Source organism: Zootoca vivipara, chromosome 1 (genome assembly GCF_965207765.1).
Source record: "Zootoca vivipara chromosome 1, rZooViv2.hap1.1, whole genome shotgun sequence".
NCBI lineage: Eukaryota > Metazoa > Chordata > Lepidosauria > Squamata > Lacertidae > Zootoca > Zootoca vivipara.
In genome coordinates, this window is record NC_142582.1 from 131,666,124 (window position 1) to 131,693,467 (window position 27,344).

A 27,344-nucleotide genomic window follows, 5' to 3' on the forward strand; every position below is an offset into this window, starting at 1 on the left:
ATCATAGGAACATTAACTTATGAAACCAACTGAACACAGCAGTTTAGTTCGCACGTCATGGTAAACCACAAACCCATGATTTGCTCCAACAAACCACAATCTCCAGCTAAGTCTAAACCAAGGATCATCAGACTTCCGGTCTACCGCCAGCGCTGATCGGCGAGGAATCCTCGAGCTCCGAGGTTCCTGGTGCTGTGAGGGGGGGAGCCGCGAGAGCAACATGCCCCCCCAAAAGAACTCCAGATTGAGCTTTCTGGGGGCATGAGAGCTCGGCTGCGCCCCAAAGTGACTCCTCTGCTCCCCAGTAAGCTCTTTTTAAGAGCACTGGAGCGAGCGGTGTGAGAGTTGCGGGTGCCATTTTTGAGTATACTGCTACCCTCACAGAGCAAAGCTCTGAGCTGGCAGCGAAGGAGCGGTGGATTCCCCCCCCCAAAAAGGATTTGAAGACATTGGACTCTGTGAGTAACAGATAGAAATTTAAGGAAAAAAATTCAATTGAAAATAATTGGCCACGGGAGGAGATTTAAACAGGAGGTTGATCTCCCCCATTGAGAGAACAGAGATGCAGTTAACTTGCCTGCAGCTGGAGAGTTTGACAGGAATTTAATAATGTCCAAGGATTGACTACATTAAAATCGCTGTAAAATTTCTAACTTGGACTGGGGAACTGGAGTCGGTCCCTGGAGGGATCAGCCAACCGCCATTATGACATCACAGTAAGAAGGAATTTGTTTACCTCTTTGAGGCTGAGAACTGTTAACTTTGAAGAGAGTGCAAATATAAGGCTGTGTACAAGAAGTTTGATAATGCTCTTTTCAGAAATGGACATAAGATTTTAAAATATGAACAAGAATTAAAAATGAGAGTTGATAACCAGATCGGACATAAACTTTGTTTCCGAGGTTTGGAAATACAAAATACGAACAGCGCCACTTCCTGCATTGTAATCTGTGCAGTTCCCATGGAATTTGAGACAAGCAGGATGTCAGTAGACACAACATCATCTGGCTCATTAGACATTGTGGACTTTCAAAAACTTTTGGAACTGATTTTGGATGTGAGAGATGAATTGCGGCAGAATAATATAGATTCGCAAAATAAGACAGAACTGTGTGGAAAATGAAGGTGGATTGGTTTCACTAGAGAATGAAGAGGAGCAAGATGAACAACAGACAACGTAAATGACTTTACATTGGACTTTACAGAGGAGGAAGATCCATCAGCCCTGGACAATATAATTGAACTTAAAAAAGAGGAAAAGTATGGAATATTGTTCCCCCAGTGGGAGAGGGGGAACAAGACTTATGTCTGATTCAAGGAGTCCTCAAAAAAGAACCAGCATGGAATAATGTCCCCCCAGTGAGAGGAGGGCAAGATCCATGCTGGGGCCTGAGCACAAGTGGAATAAAAATTGAGATAGGGCTGAAAAGTGGAAACATAGCTGGTTGGTATTGTGCTACAGTTAGAAAGGGGGGCAGCAGGGGACAAAGAAGGGAGAGTGGTGGATAGGTGGCAAAAGAATGGGAATAGGGTGAGGAGTAACAATGGGTTATTTTTTGATTGATTAAGATGGTCCGAAACTGGAACATTTTATGGAGCTGGTTGATACCTCTGGGAGATCCGGAGTCCAGGGGAAGGGGGGTGGAATTAGATAAAAATGGTTAAAGGTTATTTTGATAGAAGAAATAATATTTGAATGTATGGGAAAAAATTGGGGTATAAATTGTGAGGCTAAAGGAAGAATTGGAGATGGATGGGAAAATAAATTTAGATTTGAATTAATGAATTATAGGTTGAGGATAGTTGATGTTTTTTCTCTCTGTGTGTAGATTAGAATTGGTTGTGAGATAATGGAAAAATTGTGTTAGAATGTTTTAAGATGATAAAGGAAAATTGCTTAATTTATATTTAAAAATGGACCCAGTGTGGGGGGAATCGAGGAAGTCTACAATGTCAAGTTAATGTAAGAATTGATATTTCTTTTCTTTTTTTCATTTATGTCATATTGCCATTTTTTTCTCTTTTTGCTCTTTGTTTCTATTTTTGCAAATTTTTGTATTTTGAATATTTGAAAATCAATAATTATAATTTGAAAAATAAAATAAAAAATAAACCAAGGATCATCAGTCTCAACAGACTGATCTGTAGCCAGTTTGTTCTTGGCTCATTGATCAGTTTATAGGAGCAAAGACAAAACTATGATCCCTGGTTATTACTAACGGTATTTATTAGTCGCCTCATGTGATACGCTGCTAGGCAACATACCGCAAAATAAGAAACACACACACCAAAATAAATACAGTACATAATAAAACGTGTAAACTGTAGTTTAAAAAAATCAAACCAGAACAATAATATAAAACCAGGGGCGGGGGAACCAACCATGCCATCTAAAAACTACATCGCTAACCAGATTAAACAAACTAAAATTGGATGCTAAAACATCACTTAAACGTATTAAATAGATGTTTAAAAGGCCTGGGAGGAAAGGAAGGTCTGCAGTCACAATCTGCACTGCTAAACCAGAGATTGTGATTTGTTTTCTCCCAAAGTAAGCCAGTTGGAACAAACTGGGTGCAATTCATTTGTGCATGGTATGGCTTGCTATCATGTACGAATATACTAGCTAGCAAGCCTTGCTTACAAGTTAGTATGCACAGAGCATAGCTGCATCGGTCAACTTCCACAGACTTCTTTACTCAGTGTCGTCTTCACTCCAGACTTGGAGACAACTGCTGTACTAATGTTGGAGCCATAGTACAGGGTCAACCAGCATGTCCAATGGTCAGGGAGGCCAGGTGTTGTACTCCAGAAGCATCTAGAAGGCCATAGGTTCCCCACCCCTGCTTTACATCCTCCTCTCATAGTTTTGAATTATGGTGCTGGAGGAGACTCTTGAGAGTCCCATGGACTGCAAGAAGATCAAACCTATCCATTCTGAAGGAAATCAGCCCTGAGTGCTCACTGGAAGGACAGATCGTGAAGCTGAGGCTCCAATACTTTGGCCACCTCATGAGAAGAGAAGACTCCCTGGAAAAGACCCTGATGTTGGGAAAGATGGAGGGCACTAGGAGAAGGGGACGACAGAGGACGAGATGGTTGGACAGTGTTCTCAAAGCTAACAACATGAGTTTGACCAAACTGCAGGAGGCAATGGAAGACAGGAGTGCCTGGCGTGCTATGGTCCATGGGGTCACGAAGAGTCGGACATGACTAAACGACTAAACAACAACTCATAGTTACTGCACTCTCCATCCTGAAATCCTCTTGTTTTTCAGTTATTTGTCACACGTTTTAAACCACTCTCTCATCTCTAACTTTTCTTTCTAAAGCACTCATTGATTTTCTAAAGCGTCTCTTCCTTCCATGCAGTATCTTCCGGTACTAATCTCTTTGGGACTGCTCTTATCCCTTCTTGACAATCAGACCTTTTCCTTTTGGCTGTTTGTTTCCTTGAAGCAGCATCATTTTGTTTAATACATCATCATCCTTGAGGAAAACATGTGGATCAGATATTCTTTTGACTTTTCAACACCAGATAATGTTACATTTCACTTAGTTAAAAAACCCACCCACCAAAAAAAAAATCTCCTCACCCCTAAGAATCCACCCTGCAGGGAAACTTTTTAACACCTGCCAGAGACTATGACACGCACAAGCAAATATTCAAATATACTTATTTCTCCCACATTCAAACATAACAGGAGAGCTGCACTTTATAATTGCTTTATTTTCTGCTTATTAGTTCTTTTACCAACACTACAACCATATTGCGAACACAAAAAATCCTGTTTACTTTATTCAGGGAGATCACAGTCTACAGACTCATTCACTTATCAGACAAAGTTAACGCCATTCAAAAACGTATTCAGTTGCACTTTATAAGAGTCACATGAACACAGAAGTTGGATGTACTGAACCTTTCCCCCCCAAAGAAGTTGAATTCCAAGATTGCATTTTATCTTGCAAGCTGCAGATAAATCTGTAAAGTAATCAATTTTATGGCTACCTTTGAGCCAGAGAGAACACAAAACGTTGTTTCTTTGAAAGAGACACTTAAAATGAAACTTTACTAATTTTTGTTCAGTATCAAAAGTTATTTGATGCATTTGTCACACATTTTTCAACTTCATGTTTCCCACCAAAGACTGGCAATTTAAAGGGGAAAACAAAACCAGAATTAATATTTATCTTTTTTTTTTAACCTACAAAACTGGCACACTTGGAGGAACAAAATTGACATACCAAGAAATGATTTCAAATTAATGTAGAAGTTATATGACAATTTGATTCTGTCTTGGTGAGAGAAAAGATACAATAAACCCTTGACCAAAGGTAAAACCACCCATGTTTTTACTGCAGTTAAGATTTATATGAAAGTTTGAGAACTAGTAACAGATCTTCAAGTTTTCCAGTTTAGGCAACTACTTTGTGCTTGGCTTTAGTTATTCCAGAAGACTACACTTAACTGTTTTGTGGACTTTTTGTTTGCATTACCACTCTTGCCAATGCTGCCAGGAAGAAAGATTCTAAATTTATTTTTATCGCAACCAGAATGTAGCATTTTTGTTCAATTCTCTCACAAATTTGTTGATTTAGTAGAACTTTTTGTGAACCGCTGCTGTTTTTCCGATGAAAATTAATATTTGTTCTGATCCTAAAAATTATTTAATGTGAATAATCCACATCCAATTTGGAGGAAATAAAAAATCCAAATAACTATGATATAAGTTTATTCAGGATCAGAGCTCAAGTTTTTTCTGTTAATGATGCTAAGCATTCAGTTCTAAGAAATTGATTTCTCATTACTTTATCCCCCTCAAACATCTTTGGTACAAGCTCTAGAGTCCACAATTTAAGTAGCAAAATCAACACTGAAGAAGTGTAGTAATGCCCCAATTTTATTTCAAACTCATACCCTTTAACAAAAGCAATTTTCTTCTGGTTTTGTAGCAATACATTCCTAAAATTCCTCAGATGAGTTCTACTCCTTGAGGAAATCTGAAATTAATCCTTAAGGCTGAATAGGAACCAGCTGCTTTACATTTTTTGCACCTAGTATTAATACTTGATTGAAACCATTTTTATGCTAACCTCAATTCACAATCATTTCCCCCCATACAACTAATCAGACATTTGAAAGCTGCGATATGACAAATGAGATGCTTGCCCTTGAAGAACGGAACGTGGAAGTTTACATTCATAGTCGTTTGCTCACTCTCCACCTGAATCATTGCTACCCTTCCAAAGGGCTTTATACATCCAAAGCAGATCAAATAAAGGTACAACCAGAACAGAAGTCTAGAATTTGTCTGTCACTGCCTGCGTGAATTCAGTATGGTTTTGTAACAGATGAAAGGGAAGCAACTTCCAAAGACACTCATTTGTTCCATTTAATTAGTAGAATCTGCAAAACCAAGTTGCCACATCCTTCCTTCATATTGGTACATCTCAATAAATTCTTAAGAGTGACTTATTCAAATCATAGTATAGATGCAGATGCAGGCTACCCCCACCCCCTCAAGTTAATAAAGATGCATCTTAGAAGCCAAGCTAAAAGGTCTACAAATAATCTACTTAAGTTTTTAGAAGCTTTTAGACCAATTGTGATACTGCCATCTTTGTCTCAATTATTAAGACAGGAAGAGTTTTTAACATTCAAGTTTTGACTACAAGTTTATGATTTTTTAAAAGTAATGTGTATATCACACATTATTCTTATGAATTATTGCTGCACTTTATGGAATGAAAGCATATTTGCACTGAAACTGGAAAGTAATGCAACTACTTAATATTGCAGCAGAAAAATTAACTTTACAATGCAAAGTACAGGAACTGTGGTTTGACACTAGTCTCATTTCATCCTGCATACGGTTGCTATTTAGAATGGAAACTTATTTGCATCCTTAATCATGCATTATATTTGGTTCATAACCTCCTGCAGCTAACATTTTGAAGCGGTTCTTGAATTACCTGGCCATCATTGGGCCCAGTAAGCAACCATACATTTATTCTCAACGCTACCCTTCTGATTTGTCAAAAGGCCAGATAAAGGAGATGAAAATTTTAGTTTCTAGTTACAGATAAGCTCTCACCATAAAGAGGACAGACTGCAGTTTGTTCATAAGCAATGGTTTTCAGTTTACTAGATAACAAGAGACCTATCAACATATTCTGCATGGTTGCAAAAGGAAGCAAATCTACAGCAGATGATAATGGAGAGGGGGGTCGGGGGAACTAAATCAGAAAGCATACATTTAAAAAGGTAATGCCTTAGCCCCAAGACTCAAACAAATGAAGTCAAATCATCATAACCAAGGGCTCTCATAGTATGAGAAAACTTACTTTGCAGAGCTATGTGTCTCCTCCCCCCCTCCCCCCCTCATGTTGCTGGAAGCTTGCCATATAAACTAGTGCTTGTGTTCATTCACAGTTGAAGATTAGAGCATCTTAACACCAAGCAAGAATTGTATTAAACTGGGGATCCAGTCAAGTATGTGGAAGAAAAGGGTGGTCACTGGCGAAGAGGTGAGCAATCATTGTAATCCTATGGATGCTTAATTTCAGAACATTTTAGTATGGAGGATCATTCTTTCTCGGGAAGCAAGTATTTCTTTCCCTGCTAAACTCTCTTGAAGACTAGTAATAGTTTGTCTTTTTTTTAAATGATCATTAGGATTTATAGTTAGATGTTAACCATGTCAGCCCTTCGTAGAGTCCATCTCCCGAGGTGGCACAGGACGGCTGAACATACCAATTCCTATCCCTGATTCGGGTCAGGCCTAGTTTCTCCTGGATCTCGTGCGGCTTCATGGCATCAGGAAGGTCCTGCTTGTTGGCAAAGATAAGGATGATCGCATCCCGCATCTCTCGGTCATTGATTATGCGGTGGAGCTCCTGCCGGGCCTCATCAATGCGGTCCCGGTCAGCGCAGTCCACCACAAAGATCAGGCCCTGGGTGCCTGTGTAGTAGTGCCGCCACAGCGGCCGGATCTTATCCTGGCCCCCAACGTCCCACACGTTAAACTTGACGTTTTTGTAAGTCACAGTCTCCACGTTGAAGCCCACAGTGGGGATCGTCGTGACCGCCTGGCCCAGCTTCAGTTTGTACAGGATGGTGGTCTTGCCCGCCGCGTCCAGGCCCAGCATCAGGATCCGCATCTCCTTGTTGCCAAATATCTTGGACAGCACCTTGCCCATGATGGCGGCTGGGGGGAGGCAGGCATCCACGGGAAGGGGGGAGGGGGTAGAGAGTTGGGGTGGGTGGAAGAAGAAGAAGAGGGAAGGGCTGTTGCTGCACCCACCAAGTAATCCACACGAGTGGTGGTGGTGGGGGACGACACACACCACTGAACAGGGGGAGGCCAGAGGTTCACTGGTCTGTATGGCACCCAGGCGCCCAAAAACTTGAGAAAGGGACTTTGGGGAAGGAGGGAGGGGGAGAAGGAAGAGGAATGATGCAGTCCCCACTTATATGCACGGGGGGGGGGGGAGATGCTTGACTTGAGACGCTTCAAGGGCTGCACGAAGAGGGGAGAGAAGAAGGCAGGGGGCGTGGCCTCGCGGCGAGGGGCGTGGCTTGTAGCGCGAGGGGGCGGGGCGCGCGAGGTCTCCTCGCCCGTCAGTCAGAGCAGGCCCGGGAGCCTCCCCGCGCTCTGCTGGGCTCCCCCGGGCGACGCTTCGGAGCTCTGAGGAGAAAAGAGAAGGGGGGAGAGGATGAGGAGGAGAGTCAGTCGGAGGCTCCGTCAGAGGCGGCGTGAGGGGGAGGGAGAAGGGAAGCCGCCGCCGCCCGCACTTACCTCAGGGGGCGCCGGTTCTCCCTCAGCGCCAGCGAGCTGGGCCGTCCGCCGGCCGGCCTTTCTGGGTGGGAGAAGGGGCCCGCCTGCCCAGCCGGCCCGCCTCGCTTCTTCCCTCACAAACTCCCTTGCCTAGGTTCGCTGGCTGGCTCGAGGCGGCCGGCAGCGACGCGCATGCGCGCAGCTCGCTCCCTCGTCCGACCGACTTGCGAAAGGGAAGCGGCCCCGCCTATAATACGGGGGAGGGGCGAGAATGCGGGGAAGCGCGCGCGCGCAGTTTAAACCCGGAATGCGCACGCGCAAAGTCGGCGGCTCTCAGGGCGGAAAAAGGGAGGGGGAAAACAGCCTTTGCGCATGCCCAGTGCCTCGCCCGCTCCCTTCACAGGGAGCCTCAACGGGCAGGCTGCTCCTGCCACCATTAAGCTTGGAGTTTAAGCGCCGCGCCTTTTCCCTTCCCCAAATGCCGAGACAGAAAGAGAGGAGGAAATACACCTCAGGTTCTCGCCTCCCGAACGTGCATATACGCATGCGCGGTTCCACTTCGCGCAGCCGCATCTCCAGTCGCCAATCCCGGAAGAATAGAGAAACCCCCACGGGCAGAATTTACCTCAAGTGCCCGGCCAAGGACCGCGCAAGCGTGGTGGCCTTCTCACCTAACGTGGCCCCTCTCTACTGGGCGTGATCTGGAGAAACCGTCTCAGAGACGGGTCTGCGCACGCGCAGCGTGTAGTGGCGGTCATCCTCATGAGCCGAGAACGCGCGATCTACGTCAGTTGCTGCGCGACTCGGCCTCGCGTCTCCTTAAAGGGCCACGCACATGGATAAGAGCCGAGATAAAATAGCAATACAGTAATTGATGTGTTTGCGGCCTCTTGTTAAGCGCTCCCTTGCCTGAAGGGAACCTATGTAAGAGAGCGAGAAGAGGAGTTGCAGACGCACGCCCCCTGCTGAATTGCACCTGATCTCATGCAAAGCTTATCTGTCCTGTCGCAATTTCTTAAAAGACCTAAGCATAGCTGCCAAGTTTTCCCTTTTCTCGCGAGGAAGCCTATTCAGCATAAGGGAAAATCCCTTAAAATAAGGGATAACTTGGCAGCTATGGACCTAAGGTGACTTTTTCACCTCCTCACCTCAAGTCTCAGCTCTTGTAAGGCCCATCATAATATAATATGATAAAAAGGACTTAATATTTATTGCGTTCGTTGCTTGCTACATAAAATGTCTCAGAGCATCTCCAAATTTTAAGAACGTACAGAACACAAAATATAAAATAACAAAAAGAGAGAACATTGTTAACCCAAAATGTTCATCCTGCAATATGTTGATGCCAAGACGAAGGTCTACCTTGTTGAACAAGCTCAGGGGTCCCCAGACTTACCGGCGTTTGGGCCGGTTCCCACCGCGCCGATCGCGCGGCGGGCCGGAGGATGGGGGAGCGCGCGCCTGTGCGGGCCGGCGGGCGGGGGAGTGCACGCCCGTGCGCATGCGCACGGGCGCTTACTGGTGCGGCGGCGCGCCTCCAGGGTGGAAAAAGCACCAAAAATCCGTTGTGCGCATGCGTATGGGCCTCCCCCGACCCGGAAGTGCAGCTTTGGAGGCGGCAGTGTGCGATCCGCCTTTCTATTGGATGCTGCTGGAGTCTTCAGAGCTTCTGGTGACGACGTCTAATTTGGGCGCCACTTTTTGTGTTTAATCATTATTTTAGGTGTGAAAGGTGTGGTTTTTTGAAATTTTAAAAATGCCAGATCCCTCCCTGATGGGCATGGAACGTTGTGGCCAAATTTGTTACATTATGGTTCAGCAGTTACGGAGAAAAGCTGTGACCTCTGCCGTGCCTACATTTTTATATACAGTGGAACCTCGGTTTATGGCTACCTCTGTTTCCCTTCCTCCCCCACAACAAACACTCTGTGAGGTGAGTGGGGCTGAGAGACTTCAGAGAAGTGTGATTAGCCCAAGGTCACCCAGCAGCTGCATGTGGAGGAGCGGAGACGCGAACCCGGTTCCCCAGATTACGAGTCTACCGCTCTTAACCATTACACCACACTGGCTCTACAGGCAGGACTGTGGTGTTGTCCTGGGCATCAGCTGTGGGCATCTAAGCAGTTTGGGGAGACACAGCCCATGTAGGTGGGTTTTCTGAGCAGAAAAAAAAGAGTATTTCTCATTATTTTAAGAATGTGATTAGAGCCTCCTGGTCTAGCATACTGTTCTCACAGTGGCCAATCAGATGCTTGTGGGAAACCTGATTATGGGAAACCAGCAATCAGGATTCGACCACAAGAGCCCTCTTCCCACCTGTGGTTTCAAAGAATCATAGAATTGTAGAGCTGCAAGGGACCCCAAGGGTTTTCTAGTCCAATCCCCTGTGATGCAGGAATCTCAACTAAAGCATCTATGACAGATGGCCATCTGACCTCTGCTTAAAAGCCTCCAAGGAAGGGTAGTCCACAACCTCCTGAGGAAGCCCGTTCCACTGTCAAACAGCTCCTACTGTCAGAGAGTTATTGATTCATTTGAGAATACTGTGATTCGGTGTTTTGATCTTTGCTGCCATCTTCTGGATGATGGACACACAGGAAGCAAACAAGGAGCCCTATTGTGGTGGCTTTTGCCTGTAACCCCAGCTCCTTGGGGGAACCTGAGCCTGGAAGGCTGCTCTAGCTCCAAAGTTCTAGGCTGCTGCTATGGACTATGCGGTTGAATGAGTGCATTGCTAAGGTCAGCATTGGTCCTCAGTCAAGATCATAAGATGCTGAATTCGCCCAGATCAAAGACACCATCCTGAGCATCCTCCCTTCTCAATTCTGAAAATAAAATTAAAATGCATATGTCTCTGAATTTGTGCAAAGTGTCTATTATCCCTGGAAACTATACTCCTCCTTGCTATCAGGCTGGCTTAAGCCTACCCAAGCACATTTTGAAAATCAATCTGTAGTGTTACGCTCACCCCACTTCTCCAAGCAGTAAGAAGTTCCAGGGTGCATTGCATACCCAGGTTTAGTTTCAATTAGAAGGAGGTCTCTGGAGACTTATTGGTATTTTGTAATTTTTGCATTTATTTGAAAAATTACAGCCTGAGCATAGATGGAGACACCATTAAGATTATATTATCTATATTTACAGTATATATAAATGTAAAGGGTGCATGTGTGTGACACCAAACGGTTCTCAGAAACAGCTTGACTGATTGCGTTCAAATTTGGACACAGCGTCCCAAGCAAAGGTCCGAAGGTTGTTATAAAGTTTGCTAAGACAGATGTCAAGCCTCTGGCAAGTAAAACATCGAAACCCCCATGTTTCAAAACACTCCACTCAGACGAAAGTGCATGCTGGGAAAAGAATGAGGTTACAAACCAGTGCCCTCTAGCGGCAGCTACACTGGTACTGCACCTATAAAACCTTTCCTCTCAACAACAGCTAGGCCGAAGCCTTTACAGCTAGGCCGAAGCCTTTACAGACTAGGCAGAATGGAGGTACTGACTCGCCTGGGTGGGGGTTTGGGGGAGGGTGGGGGGAGAAGGGGGTGTGATACGTCATAGGTCGGGACAGAAAGGGGGGAATCACAGGGATAATGTGGGGGGGAGGGGGCGGGATACGCCATGGATTGGAACCATAGCTGCCAAGTATCCCGTATCCGCCGGGAAAACCCCTTTTTTCTTACCGTTTCCCGGCGGTCTCCCGTTTGGCGGAAAATCCCGGCATTGTCCCTTTAATTTGCTTCTTCCCGGCGGCCATTTTTCTGGTGCCGCTTTGCCCTTCTATGGGCACCAGAAAATGGCGGCGCCGGCGCCGGAAGTCGCTTCCGCGCATGACCGGAAGTTGCGTGACGCGACTTCCGGTTGCGGTTTGCCCTTCTATGGGCATCAGAAAATGCCGGCGCCGGCGTCGGAAGTCGCTTTTATGTGTTTCCGGTCATGCGCGGAAGCGACTTCCGGCGCTGGCGCCGCCATTTTCTGGTGCCCATAGAAGGGCGAAGCGCCACCGGAAGTTGCGTCACACAACTTCCGGTCATGCGCGCACTGCCGATCCCGGATCTTTACGATCTGGACTTGGCAGCTATGATTGGAACAGGATGGGGGAAATCACAGGGATGACCCACAGCAATGCATGGCAAGGCCAGCTAGTTATTTATAAATTTATGAGTCGCCTTTTATATGCATGTGAAGGTGATTACAGTCATATCACAAAAACAGCTAAAATGTCTACTGTTTTAAAAGCAATACCAAAAAATAATTGGAAGACTGAAAAACAACATGATGAAATGCACTATAGTAATTAATTAATTACTATATTGATTAATTAATTAATTAATAGCACAAAACACCTAAGGCAGAGGTGGCTTCATCCAGGTGCAAAAAACTTGTCAAAACAAAAATATTCCATAGCCACCTGTCCAAAGGCACCATCAACCCACATTTTCAGAGGCATGGGACTTTGCTCACACCAACTGATTCTTAACCTTGGGCTCAGGAAAGCATGTCACCTGATGCCATGTGATTGGCAGGTGGGCAACACTGCCCACTTGCCAAATTTGGCCGGGTGTGTGTGTGAGGAAGGTAAGTACCCAACCCACTGAGGGATCCAGTTCCCCACCAAGGTTCAAACACTCAAGGCCCAAATCCGCTGTTCTCAAGAGTAGAATCTCAAGAGTATCTTCTCAAAAAGAGCTTACAGAGGCTTAACTTGGCTCTCTCTTAGTCTGGCCTAACTGCAGTTTTTAATTCTCCCTTTTTAGATTGCATCACCCTCAGCTGCCGGCTGGGAGGCCTCTTTTTGCTCCATTCAGAAGCCTTGAGAGAGATCACCTAACAATTAGTAGCCATGGAAACACATCACCTGTACTTTCCTTAACAAAAGCTGTGACTGGCAACTTTGCAAGGAGTATTAAATAAGTCTTCATCAGGATGCCTTGCTCCATTAACTCTCTCCTGCCCAAACTCCCCATCTCACAGCAACATGCTCCTCTAAATAAAACATTTCAGAATTTTCTTCCTACCGTAGGTGCTAGCCAAACTCCAAACCCCAAGTTATGAATTCAAATGTGCATATCGGGCTTCCGCCAACAGCTGAGCAGGGGGGCCACTTGGGAGGCTGAGGATTGCTTGAGCTCCGGAGTTCTAGGCTGTTATGGGCTATATGCTGAGAAGGTGCCCTTGCTAAGAACAGCATCAATAAGGGCACCCTCTGGATGCCTTGCAGGAGACCTGCATCCTTCGCTTCACGGAGGAAAGGTGGGATATAGATGCAATACGTATACATACAAAATGAAGAAATAGTGGGGACCTCTGAGCATACGAAAAGTGCTTTCCCATCACCTCTAAACTCCGGCACCTCCAGCGTTGCCATTTCCACGCCGTCCAGCAGAGGGCAGCAGGGAGCTCCTCTCCTTCCCTAACGCCGCGCCGGAACAGTTTTGGCCTGGTGGTCACGCCGTAGGTCACGTGGCGCAGCGCGCATGCGCGCGGGCGATTCTACACCTGACAGGGGGAAAAGCATCCAGGAGCGCGGCGAGGGAAGGCCGGGCAAAGTCTGCCGCGGAGAGTCCTGGCCATGAAGTCCCGCTTCAGCACGGTTGATATCCGGGCGGTGATAGCCGAGCTGCGCCAGAGGTATGAGGGACCCTCCACTGCCCCCGCGACGACGGAGGCCCCGCCCTTTCACTTCGCCCCGCCCCTGCCAGCCTCCCCCAATCAGGTGCCTTCCTGGAGTTTGGGACTACAGTTCCCATGCGTTGGTAGGAGCTGGTGGGAGTTGTAGTCTAAATCACGTGGGAGCTGGCTGGGGGTCGATGGGAGTTGTAGTCGGAAACCTCTGTAAGGCACCAGAGGAAGGAGGAACATCTGTACTTGATGTTTCCCCGGGTTGTTACACCAGGCATAGGCAAACTTGGCCCTCCAGGTGTTTTTGGGACTACAATTCCCATCATCCCTGACCACTGGTTCTGTTAGCTAGGGATCATGGGATTTGTAGTCCCAAAACATATGGAGGGCCGAGTTTGCCTATGCATGTGTTGGGCTCCCAGCAGTGTTTCCCAAACTTGGGTCTCCCGCTGTTTTTGGACTACAATTCCCATCATCCCTGATCACTGGTCCTAGCATGGGTTGATGGGAGTTGTAGTCCAAAAGCAGCTGGAAACTCGAGTTTGGGAAACCCTGACTCCCACCTCACAGCAGCCTGTGTTGCCAGTGGTCAGGAGTGCTGGGAGTTGGAGTCCAGCAACATCTTAAGGGTCCCCTCCCCGATCCTGAGCTACATTCTTTCACCTGCCGATTGAAGGCTGCTGGCTTGGGAGCATTCCTGTAAGGACAACTCACAACTTAACACCCATTTAACTTTCACGCACTCGGCTTTATGCACTTACCAAAATAAGAAAAAGGAAAGGAAAGTGGGTGGGATTCACCAGGGCTACAGATCCCAGTCTTCTTTCTTTCTCCCCTTGTTCCTGGTGTAGATCTTCCCTGGTGGGGAGAGGGTGTGTGCTATTTTAAGGTCTGCCTCAGGTGCCAACATCTCTTGGGCTGGCCCTGTGTAGGACTAGCCACATATGTTATTTGTCTGGTTTTTAGACCCATGAATACATGCCACATTGATTCTATCTCACTAGTCCTGTTGCAAAACAATCAGCATAGAAGACTACTCCGGATTGGACTTAGCCCTGAAAGATGTTTGTGTTATAATTAATTTGTTGTTCCTTTGATTTAAGAAACAGTTCCTTCACTGCCTCCTCCAGCCTGACCCACAATGAGATTGGCAGTTGCTCTTTGTTTAAAAAAATTCTTGATTCAGTGTTTGCAACAAGAGCAGTCTTCTATAAATTTTCTTACACTGGTAAATATATAAATATATATGTCCTCTCTTTTTTCTTTTAGCTTGTTGGGAATGAGAGTAAACAACGTTTATGATGTGGACAATAAGACATACCTTATCCGTCTTCAGAAGTAAGAGCTAAAACTTCCTTGTTTTTTTTTTAATTTCAGGAGCAGGAAGCCTTTGGCCCTCCGCATGTTACTGGATTCCAGCTCCCATCAGTCCCAGCCAGCATGGCCAATGGTGAGGGAGCTGTAGTCCAGCAGCATCTGGAGAGTCACAAGTTAGTCATCCCAGCTCTCTTGGGAGTATTTCTAACTTTTGAATCTGTACGTGTGTTTTGCATGTATCTCCATCTCCAATGAGATAAAATAGCCAAACAAAACTAGAACACTATGTATGAAAAGGAAGTTGGAACACGTACCTGCTTCCAATGAATGTCATCTTTTTCACAAGGACATGAAATCAAGATGCATTAAAATTGATGGGACTTTTCTCCAAAGATCCAGGTGTATGTTTTCCCCTCTGCTTTCTTCTGTAGTCTTCATTTAAATGTGCATGATTACAACCTCTCCCTCTCCTTCCTCCCCTGCATAGCGGGCCCATGTTATGTATTCTCCTGGTGCTGTTGTTAAACGTAGGGAGAAGGTTCACCTGTCCTTGCTTTTCCAAGCATCTTCACACACTACTATTCCTGAGTTTCTAAACATGGTTTAGTTCATAAAATTTATATACTGCTTGATTCTTAAAAACATCCTTCAAGTGATTACTCATGGGAAACCTTCTCAGTTCTGGGGAGCTTTATGATTATCAACTACATAAATTTATTACGAGCGAGTGGATGCCATCTTTCAAATTCAGTGTTTGGTATTGAAAAAGTTAAAAATGCAAGCTTGCAGTTCCCGGAGGAGGAAAAGCATGTCTTGCACCCACATCTAGGCCAAATCTGTCCGGATGCTCCCTGATGCCTTCTGTTGTCATTAGGCCAGACCTCAAGGCTACACTTCTCCTGGAATCTGGCATAAGAATTCACACAACAGAGTTTGAGTGGCCCAAGAACATGATGCCATCTGGCTTTGCAATGAAGGTAAATGCATCTTTCTCTGCATGCTGAAGATTTCTGGGGTGGAGAGAGAAAACATTCCAAGCCACTAATGCTGTCGTTTCATCTCTGGGGATAGCCAGACAAGCATTTTGCATTTTCACATATGAACCTTACAGTATGAGACTACAGGCCCAGACAATAGTGATTTCGAAAAAGAATGGGAATCTTTTACAACCTATTTGCAGAAACAAAAACAAAAAAATGGACTCGCTGGCAGGATTTAAATAAGCATTTACAACTTTATTTACAGAGAACGAGAAATTTAACAAGGTGACAACATAGTACTGCAGTGGTACCTCGGGTTACGGACGCTTCAGGTTACAGACTCTGCTAACCCAGAAATAGTACCTTGGGTTAAGAACATTGCTTCAGGATGAGAACAGAAATCGTGCTCCGGCAGCAGGAGGCCCCATTAGCTAAAGTGGTACCTCAGGTTAAGAACAGTTTCAGTTTAAGAACAGACCTCCGGAACGAATTAAGTTCTTAACCCGAGGTACCACTGTATATACAAACAGCAGAATGTAACATTTGACGTAATAAACCAGAAATGGAAGCTGAGGGAAGTCAATAGGGAGGGGGGAAATTGGAAAACGAATGTTATTGATATTGGATATTTGTTATGAGAAAAAGAAAATCAATAAAAATTATTATTACGGTATTTTTTTTTTTAAAAAAAGAGACTATAGGCCCAAATAATAACGAGGCATGTGCCTTGGTTTCCTCTTGTTGAATGGAGAGCTCTCATCTGTCCTCCCGGCAGGAGTAGGTGAATAATTCCACTCTATGCTCTAAGGCTTTGGAATGCTTTCCATAGATAAGTGCATTTATCTGGATGCAGGCAGGCTACCAATAGCCGCTGAAGACTCAGCAGCCAAATAATAATAATAATAATAATAATAATAATAATAATAATAATTAATAATTTATTATTTGTACCCTGCCCATCTGGCTGGGTTTCCCCAGCCACTCTGGGCGGCTTCCAACAAAAATTTAAAATACATTAAAACAAGTGATGGGGAGGGCTTTGGGTAGCCAAAGTCACATCTCTTCCACCCTTTGCTTCTGCCAGACCTTCCCCATAGGTTCCCCCCCCCCCCTTTTTTAATAGACTCTCCCCAACACCATGCTTCTCCTGCTTTTATCAGGCCATTGTTCAAATATTCCAAATGATCCAAAAGTTTATGAGAGACTACAATACAGTATCTGCATTTTTATTTATGGGGTGTGGGAGTCCCCAGCTACCCTGGCTTTTTGCGGTGGGGGGGGGGAAGCAAACGACTGTTCCTCATTGCCCCTTTGTGAGACCTGTTTGTGCTCTCCCCGCTGACAGTGCCGCAAGCATTTGAAGACCAGAAGGCTTGTGAGCGTGGAGCAGCTTGGTGTCGACAGAATAGTCGATTTCCAGTTTGGGAGCGACGAAGCCGCCTACCATCTGGTTATAGAGTTGTACGACAGGGTAAGTGGAGCGTGAAAGAGCTGTGTGTCTTGGAGGCAAAAAGTCTGGCCTCTCCCCCTCGTGCCACTGCTTTGTTACTTGGTGGGAAGGTTCTTCGTTTTTGTTTTGAATTTCCTTTATTGCCATTACTATCAACCGAAAAGGGCAGTAGCAGGGTTTTGCGTCATACCATATGCAAAGCAGACAAGCAATAAATAAATACTAATTAAAGACATCCAAATTTCCCTAGGTAGCGTGGATGGTGAACATTGAGCATCCAAGTCCACAACATAGGAATTAAAATTGCACCCTTCTGACTATTTTATTACATTCCAAAATAAAAATGTCTCAAAGCGGCTTACAAATCCATAAAACAGCCTGACACTTGAGGTGTATCCTTTTATTTTTGTGATCGTAATTTGATTTAAGCTGTTTTAAATACAGTGTTTTAACGTTTTAACCTGCCCTGGGACTTTAGCGTGAAGGGAAGTAATTAATGATAATAATGCTGATGACAGCGACATAAGGAGAGGCTCCATAAAGGCTTTATAGGTTGAAACCCACATTTTGCTTGGAAACCCATTTGCAGGGCAACATTGTTCTTACTGACCATGAATACCTAATATTGAACATCCTGAGGTTTCGCACGGATGAAGCAGATGATGTAAAGTTTGCAGTGCGGGAACACTACCCTGTCGCCAACGCTAAAGCAGCATCACCGTTACCCAGTTTGGAAAGGTACCTCTCTTCTTTGTGCAGCATATAGTTGGGGGAGAAAGCAATATCCGCCCCCCGCCCCCCATCCTTCTCCAAGAACTGAGTAGAGCGGCTTTTCAGAGACCCGCTTGCTGGGCTGTAAAGTTGCTCTGGTTTGGGTTCGCCACTCAAAATGATCAAGGGGAATGAAGTGACTCCCTATGAAGAAAGGTGGTGTCATTTGGGACTTTGTAGTTTAGAGGAAAAAGTAAGTAAGTAAGGCAACACGATAGAAGTTTTTTTTTTAATATGCATGGCAGGAAAAAAGTAGGTAAAGGTAAAGGGACCCCTGACCATTAGGTCCAGTTGTGACCGACTCTGGGGTTGCGCGCTCATCTCGCATTATTGGCCGAGGGAGCCGGCGTATAGCTTCCAGGTCATGTGGCCAGCATGACAAAGCTGCTTCTGGCGAACCAGAGCAGCACACGGAAACGCCGTTTACCTTCCCGCTGTAGCGGTTCCTATTTATCTACTTGCATTTTGACGTGCTTTCGAACTGCTAGGTTGGCAGGAGCTGGGACCGAGCAACGGGAGCTCACCCCGTCACAGGGATTCGAACCGCCAACCTTCTGATCAGCAAGCCCTAGGCTCAGTGGTTTAACCCACAGCGCCACGATAGAAGTTTTTTTTAAAATATGCATGGCAGGGAAAAAGTAGATAGAGAAGTGCTTTTCTCCTCTCATAATGCTGGAACTGGTGGGCCTCCATTGAAGCTGAATGTTGGAAGAGTCAGGACAGGAAAAAGAAAGGACTTTTTCATGCAGCACATAGTCAAACTGTGGAATTCCCTGCCACAGGAGGCAGGGACGGCCACCAACCTGGGTCGGTTTAAAAGAAGATTAGACAAATTCATGGAGGTGGAGAGGGCCATCAGTGGCTACTAGCCACCATGGCTATGCTCTGTCTTCACAGTTAGAAGGAATACTGCTTCCGAATGCCAGTTGCTGGAAACCACAGGAGGGGAGAGACTTCTTGTGGTCAGATCTTGCTTGCAGGTTTCCCACGGGCATAAGGCTGGCCACTGTGAGACGAGGAGGGTGGACTAGATGGGCCCTTGGCCTGATCCGGCAGACCCTTCCTATGCTCATAACGTGCTTTCCTCTTCAATATCATTCAATATCATGAAAATGGTCAACGGCCTGGAAACGATGCCTTATGAGGAACGGCTTAGGGAGCTGGGTATGTTTAGCCTGGAGAAGAGAAGGTTAAGGGGTGATATGATAGCCATGTTCAAATATATAAAAGGATGTCATATAGAGGAGGGAGAAAGGTTGTTTTCTGCTGCTCCAGAGAAGCGGACAGGGAGCAATGGATTCAAACTACACCACCTAAACATTAGGAAGAACTTCCTGACAGTAAGAGCTGTTCGACAGTGGAATTTGCTGCCAAGGAGTGTGGTGGAGTCTCCTTCTTTGGAGGTCTTTAAGCAGAGGCTTGACAGGCATATGTCATGAATGCTTTGATGGTGTTTCCTGCTTGGCAGGGGGTTGGACTGGATGGCCCTTGTGGTCTCTTCCAACTCTACGATTCTATGATTCTATGTAGCAATGTATTCTTTTTGGGGGGTGACCTTCCTCCCCATCTCCCACTTAACAGGTTGACAGAAATAATAGCCAGTGCACCGAAAGGGGATCAGCTAAAGAGAGTCCTGAATCCCCACCTTCGTAAGTACCATTTATGTTAAGATTGAAATCAGCAATAAGCTATGTTTTGTTTTTCAAAGTTTGCAAGCAACTTTGAGCACTAGAGAAAAAAGCAGGGTTGTAAATATATCTAAGAGATCCTGTTGGAACATCAAATAACATTTAGAAAACATCTGAAGGCAGCCCTGTTTAGGGAAGTTTTTAATGTGTGACATGTTAATGTATTTAAATCTTTGTTGGAATCCGCCCAGAGTGGCTGGGGAAATATATTTTTACCAGTAATAGCCAATTGCTTTTGAGAGCTGTAATGTTTTTGAGATGTACAATATCTTTGTCGCGATACTTAAAATCTATATATATAAAAATGTAAACCGGCCATGTCCGTTGGTTTCCACTTTCCACTGAAACCGCTTGAGTGATAGCGATGAAATTTGGACACAGCATCACATGCCACTATGCGAGTGTTCCTAGCTACATGGGGTATGCAAATGTCACACCTGCGCAAGCTAAAACCCCATTTTTAGGACCTAAAAAGTCAGCCAGGAGACCCTGTTGAGCATGCTGGGAAAAGAGCCAGGTTTCAAAACATCGCCCTCTAGCGGCGGCTACACTGGTACTGCAGCTAGAAACCCTTCCCTCTCCACAGCACCTCGGCTCGTCTTTACAAACTAGGCCAAATGGAAGTGGGAACTCGCCTGGGTGGGGGTTGGGGGGAGGAGGGGGCGGGATACGTCATGGATCGGGACAGGGTGGGGGGAATCACAGGGATGAGCCGGGGGTGGGGGGGAGGAGGGGACGGGATACGTCATGGATCGGGACAGGGTGGGGGGAATCACAGGGACGAGCCACAGCAACACGTGGCCGGGCCAGCTAGTGACATATATTTGTTTGGGGCTGGGAAGGGACAGATGTTGATTCAGATAGGTAGCTGTGTTGGTCTGACATAGTCAAAATAAGTAAAAATAAAATTAAAAAAATTGTCCAGTAGCACCTTAGAGACCAACCAGAACAAACTTAGTTTGTCTCTAAGGTGCTACTGGACAATTCTTTTTACTTATTTAAACAAATGGTTGTTGAAGCTGGAGGCCTCTTCATCCCCTGTGTATAAAATGTCCCATATTCTGCCTTGTTTGAAACAAAGTCCTTGGGGGGAGGGATTCTTTTAAATCCATGTCTCTGGCTAATTGTTTGGTCTTATAAATGGTTCTCTCCCTTCCTCCACTTTTTATAGCTTATGGAGCCACACTTATCGAGCACTGCCTTATGGAAGCGGGAATTTCCAGTAACGCCAGAGCAGAACAGATAGAAGGGAAAGGCAAGTGCCCAGACATTTCATCGTGAAATGCATCGCACACCCTTTTGCATGTCACATGACAGAGCTGCAAAATGCCTGGTATTTCAAGATCTTCGTGTTATGCAGTGTGGTGTATCACTTTAATTTCATCTATTAGGCCTGGTTAATTCCCTGTTTCTTGTGAGTGGTTCTCTGATGTACTAGTGGTGTTAAGTCGATCATCTCAGCAGTTATCGCCAATATGCTGCTCAAAAGGTTAAAGGTGTTTGTATAGGGTATATATTTCAGCTCTGTTCATTACAACCTGTCATTTTTGCACCTCATTCACCTCCCAACCTACACTCGCTTCTTTACATACCTGCCATCTAATATTGTGTGCACGAGTCCTTGAAAGCTTAAACCATAATAAATTAGTTAGCCTATAATGCACTGGTTTTCAACCTTTTTTTTCTGGGCCACACTTTCAGAATAACAATTTGCTCTTAGCAATTTTTTTATTGCTAAGAAATACCTGGGAGAACAAAAAGAAACAACAATTAGCAACTGATTTATAGCATAGAACCCAATTGCTTTATAATATAATCATGGGACACCCAGAAAGTATAAAACAATGCAGCTTACATAAGAACAAAATATAATTAAAAATGAGCATCTTATGTATGGAGCTTAAATATGTATACAAACTCCATGAGAGGTGTGAGCTTTTGCCAGGTAACCTCATTTATAAAGAATATGTTTATACTATCCTATACTACACTGAAATGTTTAAACGTTTCCTTGTCTTTGAATCTCCCACCCTGCTTGCTGTCCTCTCCTGCCACGCCAGTCTTTGAGAACCACTGCTTTAAGTTGTCACATGACTCTTTTTGCTGTAAGAGACTTAACACAGCTGATGCTTTGGAAATGCTTAATTCTCATTCCCCTAAACCAGCCTCGGGGCCAGGCTGCAGCTCTGGGCTTGATCATATCCCAAGCATCTCTAGGCAAGGCTGAAAAAAATAACCCAGGGATGTGGGACCTGTTGCCCTCTAGCTCTTCTTGGACTGCATCAACACCAGCCACCAGCCAGCATCACTAGTGGTCAGGGACGATGGGAGTTGCAGTCTAATAGTGTTTGGAGACTCCAGGTTCCCATCCTGGCATTAGGTGGACAGATTATCTGATCTGGCCCAAGGCTGCCTCCAGTATGAATATGCTGTAGCACGACAGGAAGCCACAGCCTCAAAAATCTTGGATTCCCTTATTTTCTCTTTTTAGATGTTGAAAAGGTACTTGCTGCGCTACAGAAAGCAGAAGAATATATGGCGATCACAGACAACTTTAACGGCAAGGTAGCTCATGGTTGAAGCGCTCTGATTTTGGCACACCCCGCGGGTTCCAGAGAAGCAATGTTCAAACATTGCCATTGCAGATCTTCCAGGGAGGGGCGGGTTTAGTAAACATTCTCAAGCTCCCTAGCCCAGAAGTGGAGGCAGTCTGGGACCGTGATGCAAAAGGCAGACTTATTGGCCCAAGGAGGAGGGGAGCCCAGAGAATCTCATGCCAGAATAGCTGTGGTTTGACCCTTCTCATATCAAATGATGTATTCTGGAGAAGGTGTACAAATGTGGATTTTGTGGTCGTCTTGTTGTGATCCTTAGTTTCTTCTCCCAATGTGTTCTGGCCTAGTGCTTACCTTCCAGTTTTTGTGAACCAAGCTTCCAGTCTCTCCCATCCCCTCACCCCCGGCTGTCTTGTACGCTCTGGTCTAACTGGCCATTATTGATGGCTAGCTAATAATAAAAGTCATAATAATTCCAAGAACAGAAAACTGAAAAGAAATGTTGCTCAGGGTTTCTCTACTTCTCTTTTTCTGGCAGGGTTATATCATTCAGAAGAAGGAGAAAAAGCCAAGTCTGGAACCCAACAAGTCTCCAGAAGAAATCCTCACGTATGTATTTTGAAGGGAACCTCCTTTTTGGCGCCTCACTTTCCTGCTGGTCATCGAATCATCAAATTGTAGAGTTGGAAAGGGACCCTAAGGGTCGTTTAGTCCAACCCCTGCAATGCAGGAATCTCAGATAACAACTCTGTTTACAAAAAATTGTTAAGAAAATGTATGACTTATCAACAATTTATAATGCATGAAATCTTAATTAATGTATACAATGCCAAAATAATAATGGCACATGCAACTCAATATCTCTAAACCAAATAGTCCAAATATTCATGGTGTACGTCCATGAGAACAACTCTCTCTATGTGTACTTGTGCTGGTGCCGTCCCAACAGAACTCTGACAACGAGATACGCAGATTTGAATCTCTGTTTCATGAATCTTCTTCTGACCGGCCCAAAAAGGAACTACATATACAAAGGCAATTCTATGCTCCTCTAAATAAGTCAGCTCCAACATTAGAATGGCCCTCTGCTCTGTTTTGTTGCAGCCTAGAATAGCATTAGCTGCTTTTGGTTTGCTGCTGCTACATTATCCAATGTGTGTCTTGCAGGTATGAGGAATTTCACCCTTTCTTGTTTTCACAACACACAAAATGTCCGTACGTGGAGTTTGACTCTTTCAATAAGGTATGGTCCTGCGTTTGGTATCTATTGAATTTTATAAGTGGGGTGTAATTTTTTTTATTGTGCCAGGTGGTACAGGGAAGCCACAGTGGCCACTGAGTTAGAATCTTGCCAACTGTTTGTGGTTGCAGCAAGATGGATCTGAATGCAGCATAGCGGTTTAAGAGCCAAGTTTAGGATTCTGAGTTACAGATTTTTGAAGCGGCGGGTGGTGGCATCTGTGCTTTTGAGCGTCACCAGAATGTGGAAGCTGCGACACAAAAAGTTGCTTTGCTCGAGTGAATTATGAACTCAAACTTTGGAGTTTTGAGATTTTAAGGAAATCTAACTCAAGGGCCTTTTTGGGTGTAATTGGTTTTGTTCTGAACTTTTATTTTTTATGAGAGATGAAAAGCAACTTCCAGAAACACATATATATATATATATTAAAAAGTGTTCATCTCTTTTGGAAGGCAGTGGATGAATTTTACTCCAAGCTGGAGGGACAGAAGATAGACCTGAAGGCATTGCAGCAGGTACTGACCTCGTGAAAAAATTAACATTTGACACAACACCTTGTGGCTTCCCTAAGGAGCCAGTTGCCAGCTGTGGATTGTCGTTCGGATGGGGAGAATTTAACTTTTGTCCCTGCTGAGAACCCTAATAGCTTCAGCATTAGAGGGGAAAGTTTGCTGCTGTCAAACACACACAGTATACACACAGAGCTCTCTGTGAGATAGCATCCCTGCTTTTGCTAATGCAGAGTAAGGCACAGCCTTGGCTCCTGCATCTTTTCAACTTGGGGTGTATCAGGAGAGTGGTTCCTTCTCGCTACCTGCTTGCACCCATCCCTTCCCTCCTGCTTTGTCTTCAGCTCACGCTGCCTGAGTTGGCATGAGCATCAAATCACCACCCATCTTTCTTTCCTCCTTCATTTTGTCCTGAAAGGAGAAACAGGCACTAAAGAAGCTGGAAAATGTTCGGAAGGATCATGAGCACCGGCTTGAAGCTCTCCATCAAGCTCAGGTAAAGGCTTGTTATCGTACCACCACGATCACACCATAAATTGTTGGCTTTAGTCCATTTGTCATACTCCAGAGAATCTCAGCTGCTTCTCTTTCGGTCTCCTTCACTTTCCCAAAGGAAATTGACAAGGTGAAAGGGGAGCTTGTGGAAATGAACCTGGAGATAGTTGACCGAGCCATCCAGGTGGTCCGGAGCGCCTTAGCCAACCAGATTGACTGGACAGAGATTGGCGCTATCGTCAAAGAAGCCCAGGCCCAGGGGGACCCCGTGGCAAGCGCCATCAAAGAGCTGAAGCTGCAGACCAACCACATCACGATGCTCCTGAAGTAAGCGCCGGGCAGGTGGGAGAAACGTCCTGGAAAGGAGTGGTTGGTGTGTGTGTGTGTGTGTTTGTGTTGAAACTCCTTTGTTAGGAGGTTCAGGATTAGGCAGAATCGGGGAAGTGGGAATGTGAATAGCTGAAAATGGGACCTCACTGCTTGGAGACAAACTAACCCTCCGAGGACCCAGTGCTGGAGCAATGGGAGTGGGGTCCCTGTTGCTGTCTCATCTGCTCCAGCAAAGACCGCATTGGGTTCTTATCTGCAATTTAATTGGATGAATAAGCCCTATCCCAGCCTCGGTTGACTTGAGGGCTGTAATCTGGAGAATATTGGGAGCGCTACTTGGGTACCACTGAAATCAGCAGAGCTGAGGCTTTTCCCATAAGGAGCTGGTTTTGTAAATTGGTATGTTGTTGTGTTATACAGTATTTATATCCCGCTCACCTGGGTGGGTTTCCCCAGCCACTCTGGGCGGCTTACAGCATATAGAGAAACACAGCAAAACATCAAACATTAAAAAAACAGAATATCCTATACAGGCAACAAACAAACCAAGAAATCAATAGAAAACAATAACGACAATAATAAACAGTTTACAGTTATACCCAAATTAAAATAACCACCAAACCCAACTGTACATTTAACCAACCCCAACCTGACAAAAACAAAACAGAGGAGCCAAAATTAGAACGGTTTAAAACATTGAAAAACATTTTGGCCAGTTGTCCCAACCCAAGAGTTGTCCCAGGAATGTCCCTCTGGCCTCATGCTTATACATGAGCCCAATAGGGACGCGGGTGGTGCACTCTAAACCATTGAGCTTCTTGGGCTTGCTGATCGGAAGGTCGGCGGTTCGAATCCCCGTGACGGGGTGAGCTCCCGTTGCTCTGTCTAGCAGTTCGAAAGCACGCCAAAAAGTGCAAGTAGATAAATAGGTACCGCTGTGGCGGGAAGGTAAATGGCATTTCCGTGCTCTCTGGTTTCCGTCAGAGTGTTCCGTTGCACCAGAAGCGGTTTAGTCCTGCTGGCCACATGACCTGGAGAGCTGTCTGTGGACAAATGCCGGCTCCTTCGGTCTGAAATCGAGATGAGCGCCGCAACCCCATAGTCGCCTTTGACTGGACTTAACCGTCCAGGGGTCCTTTACCTTTTACCTTTACCTTTTTATACATGAGCCCAAGAGCATATGGAGGCTGTCAGATTGGCTACCCCTGCACTAAGTAGATAAACCTCAACTCTTGCCCACCCCTGCCAGTATGTGATGGCTTCCTTTCTCCCCCTTACGACCAACAGAAGCAGAATAAACCACGCAGAACAGACAACTGAAAACACACATGATGTGTGTAATAACTCTGCTGAAATTCAGCTTTCTAGGGACAAAAAACAATGCAGAATTTTACTGTATTATTAGACCACAGATCATGTGCGCAATCAACAGAATGAATGGGAAATCCTGGCCAGAATTTTTCATTTGGTCTTCCTACAGCTGGCAGTGCACATACTTTTCAAAAAAATAAAATAAAAAAGGACCTGGACTTTTGGCCCCGGACTTTTACAATGTCTGTCTTTTCTGCTTGGCTAGAAACCCTTACATGCTCTCAGAAGAGGAGGAGGGAGCTGAAGAGGAGGTGGCAGAAGAGCCGCAGAGCGGGAGGAAGCAGAAGAAGAAAGCCAAACCGCTTCCGAAGCCCCAAAAGAACAAGCCCCTGCTGGTGGACTTGGACCTCAGTCTGTCTGCTTATGCCAATGCCAAAAAGTAAGAGGCTCGAGTGTTTGGCTGGGGTGATATAGGAACAGTTTAGTGCCACTGAATCAAGGGGTTCCTCTCTCCTCCTCAATTCTATTTCTTTTGGTCCTGCCCAAGGCATCAAGTCAAGATCTTTGTGAGATCCATTACTTCAAATCTCTCTGCAGAGCGTTAGGCCAACTTTCCATTCCCCACCCCCACCACTGACTTATTCCAGGGAGTCATTAAGTGTGGACGAAGCGCTACAATTAGCACTCCTTTTGTACAAATTGCTCCCATGCCAATTGTTGTTGTTGTTGTTTAGTCGTTTAGTCGTGTCCGACTCTTCGTGACCCCATGGACCATAGCACGCCAGGCACTCCTGTCTTGCACTGCCTCCCGCAGTTTGGTCAAACTCATGTTCGTAGCTTCGAGAACACTGTCCAACCATCTTGTCCTCTGTCGTCCCCTTCTCCTAGTGCCCTCAATCTTTCCCAACATCAGGGTCTTTTCTAAGGATTCTTCTCTTCTCATGAGGTGGCCAAAGTATTGGAGCCTCAGCTTCACGATCTGTCCTTCCAGGGAGCACTCAGGGCTGATTTTCTTAAGAATGGATAGGTTTGATCTTCTAGCAGTCCATGGGACTCTCAAGAGTCTCCTCCAACACCATAATTCAAAAGCATCAATTCTTCGGCGATCAGCCTTCTTTATGGTCCAGCTCTCACTTCCATACATCACTACTGGGAAAACCATAGCTTTAACTATACGGACCTTTGTCGGCAAAGTGATGTCTCTGCTTTTTAAGATGCTGTCTAGGTTTGTCATTGCTTTTCTCCCAAGAAGCAGGCGTCTTTTAATTTCGTGACTGCTGTCACCATCTGCAGTGATCA

The 27,344-nt window shown here is 45.3% G+C and overlaps 2 protein-coding genes across 4 annotated transcripts in view; one reads left to right on the forward strand and one right to left on the reverse strand.

Moving 5' to 3' along the window:
- Positions 1 to 3,710: 3,710 nt before the first annotated feature.
- ARF6 (ARF GTPase 6) lies at positions 3,711 to 8,568 on the reverse strand. Of its 3 annotated transcripts, none has more exons than XM_060269945.2 (2): positions 8,450 to 8,568; positions 3,711 to 7,688 (listed from the first exon to the last, which is right to left on the reverse strand). In XM_060269945.2, exon 2 carries the CDS (start codon positions 7,198 to 7,200, stop codon positions 6,673 to 6,675), a length of 528 nt encoding a protein of 175 aa, XP_060125928.1. In that variant the 5' UTR covers positions 7,201 to 7,688; positions 8,450 to 8,568; the 3' UTR covers positions 3,711 to 6,672. The 3 variants fall into 3 exon arrangements, with proteins under 3 accessions (XP_060125928.1, XP_060125905.1, XP_034953063.1); XM_060269922.2 differs by having other exon boundaries at positions 8,404 to 8,530; XM_035097172.3 differs by having other exon boundaries at positions 7,800 to 8,495.
- Positions 8,569 to 13,224: 4,656 nt separating this feature from the next.
- Positions 13,225 to 27,344, forward strand: part of NEMF (nuclear export mediator factor) — a 37,852-nt gene continuing 23,732 nt past the window's right edge. Inside the window, exons 1-14 of the mRNA XM_060269808.2 lie at positions 13,225 to 13,408; positions 14,669 to 14,737; positions 15,591 to 15,693; positions 17,042 to 17,167; positions 17,736 to 17,884; positions 19,499 to 19,566; positions 20,777 to 20,860; positions 22,097 to 22,170; positions 22,699 to 22,769; positions 23,328 to 23,403; positions 23,853 to 23,915; positions 24,328 to 24,405; positions 24,523 to 24,731; positions 26,311 to 26,484. Coding sequence (XP_060125791.2) covers positions 13,350 to 13,408; positions 14,669 to 14,737; positions 15,591 to 15,693; positions 17,042 to 17,167; positions 17,736 to 17,884; positions 19,499 to 19,566; positions 20,777 to 20,860; positions 22,097 to 22,170; positions 22,699 to 22,769; positions 23,328 to 23,403; positions 23,853 to 23,915; positions 24,328 to 24,405; positions 24,523 to 24,731; positions 26,311 to 26,484 — 1,403 coding nt within the window. The 5' untranslated portion in view covers positions 13,225 to 13,349. The remainder of the gene's footprint in view (positions 13,409 to 14,668; positions 14,738 to 15,590; positions 15,694 to 17,041; positions 17,168 to 17,735; positions 17,885 to 19,498; positions 19,567 to 20,776; positions 20,861 to 22,096; positions 22,171 to 22,698; positions 22,770 to 23,327; positions 23,404 to 23,852; positions 23,916 to 24,327; positions 24,406 to 24,522; positions 24,732 to 26,310; positions 26,485 to 27,344) is intronic.

Excerpts from the sequence above, each read along its gene's own strand:
- ARF6 (XM_060269945.2), bottom strand. The coding sequence starts at position 7,200 with ATGGGCAAGGTGCTGTCCAAGATATTTGGCAACAAGGAGATGCGGATC.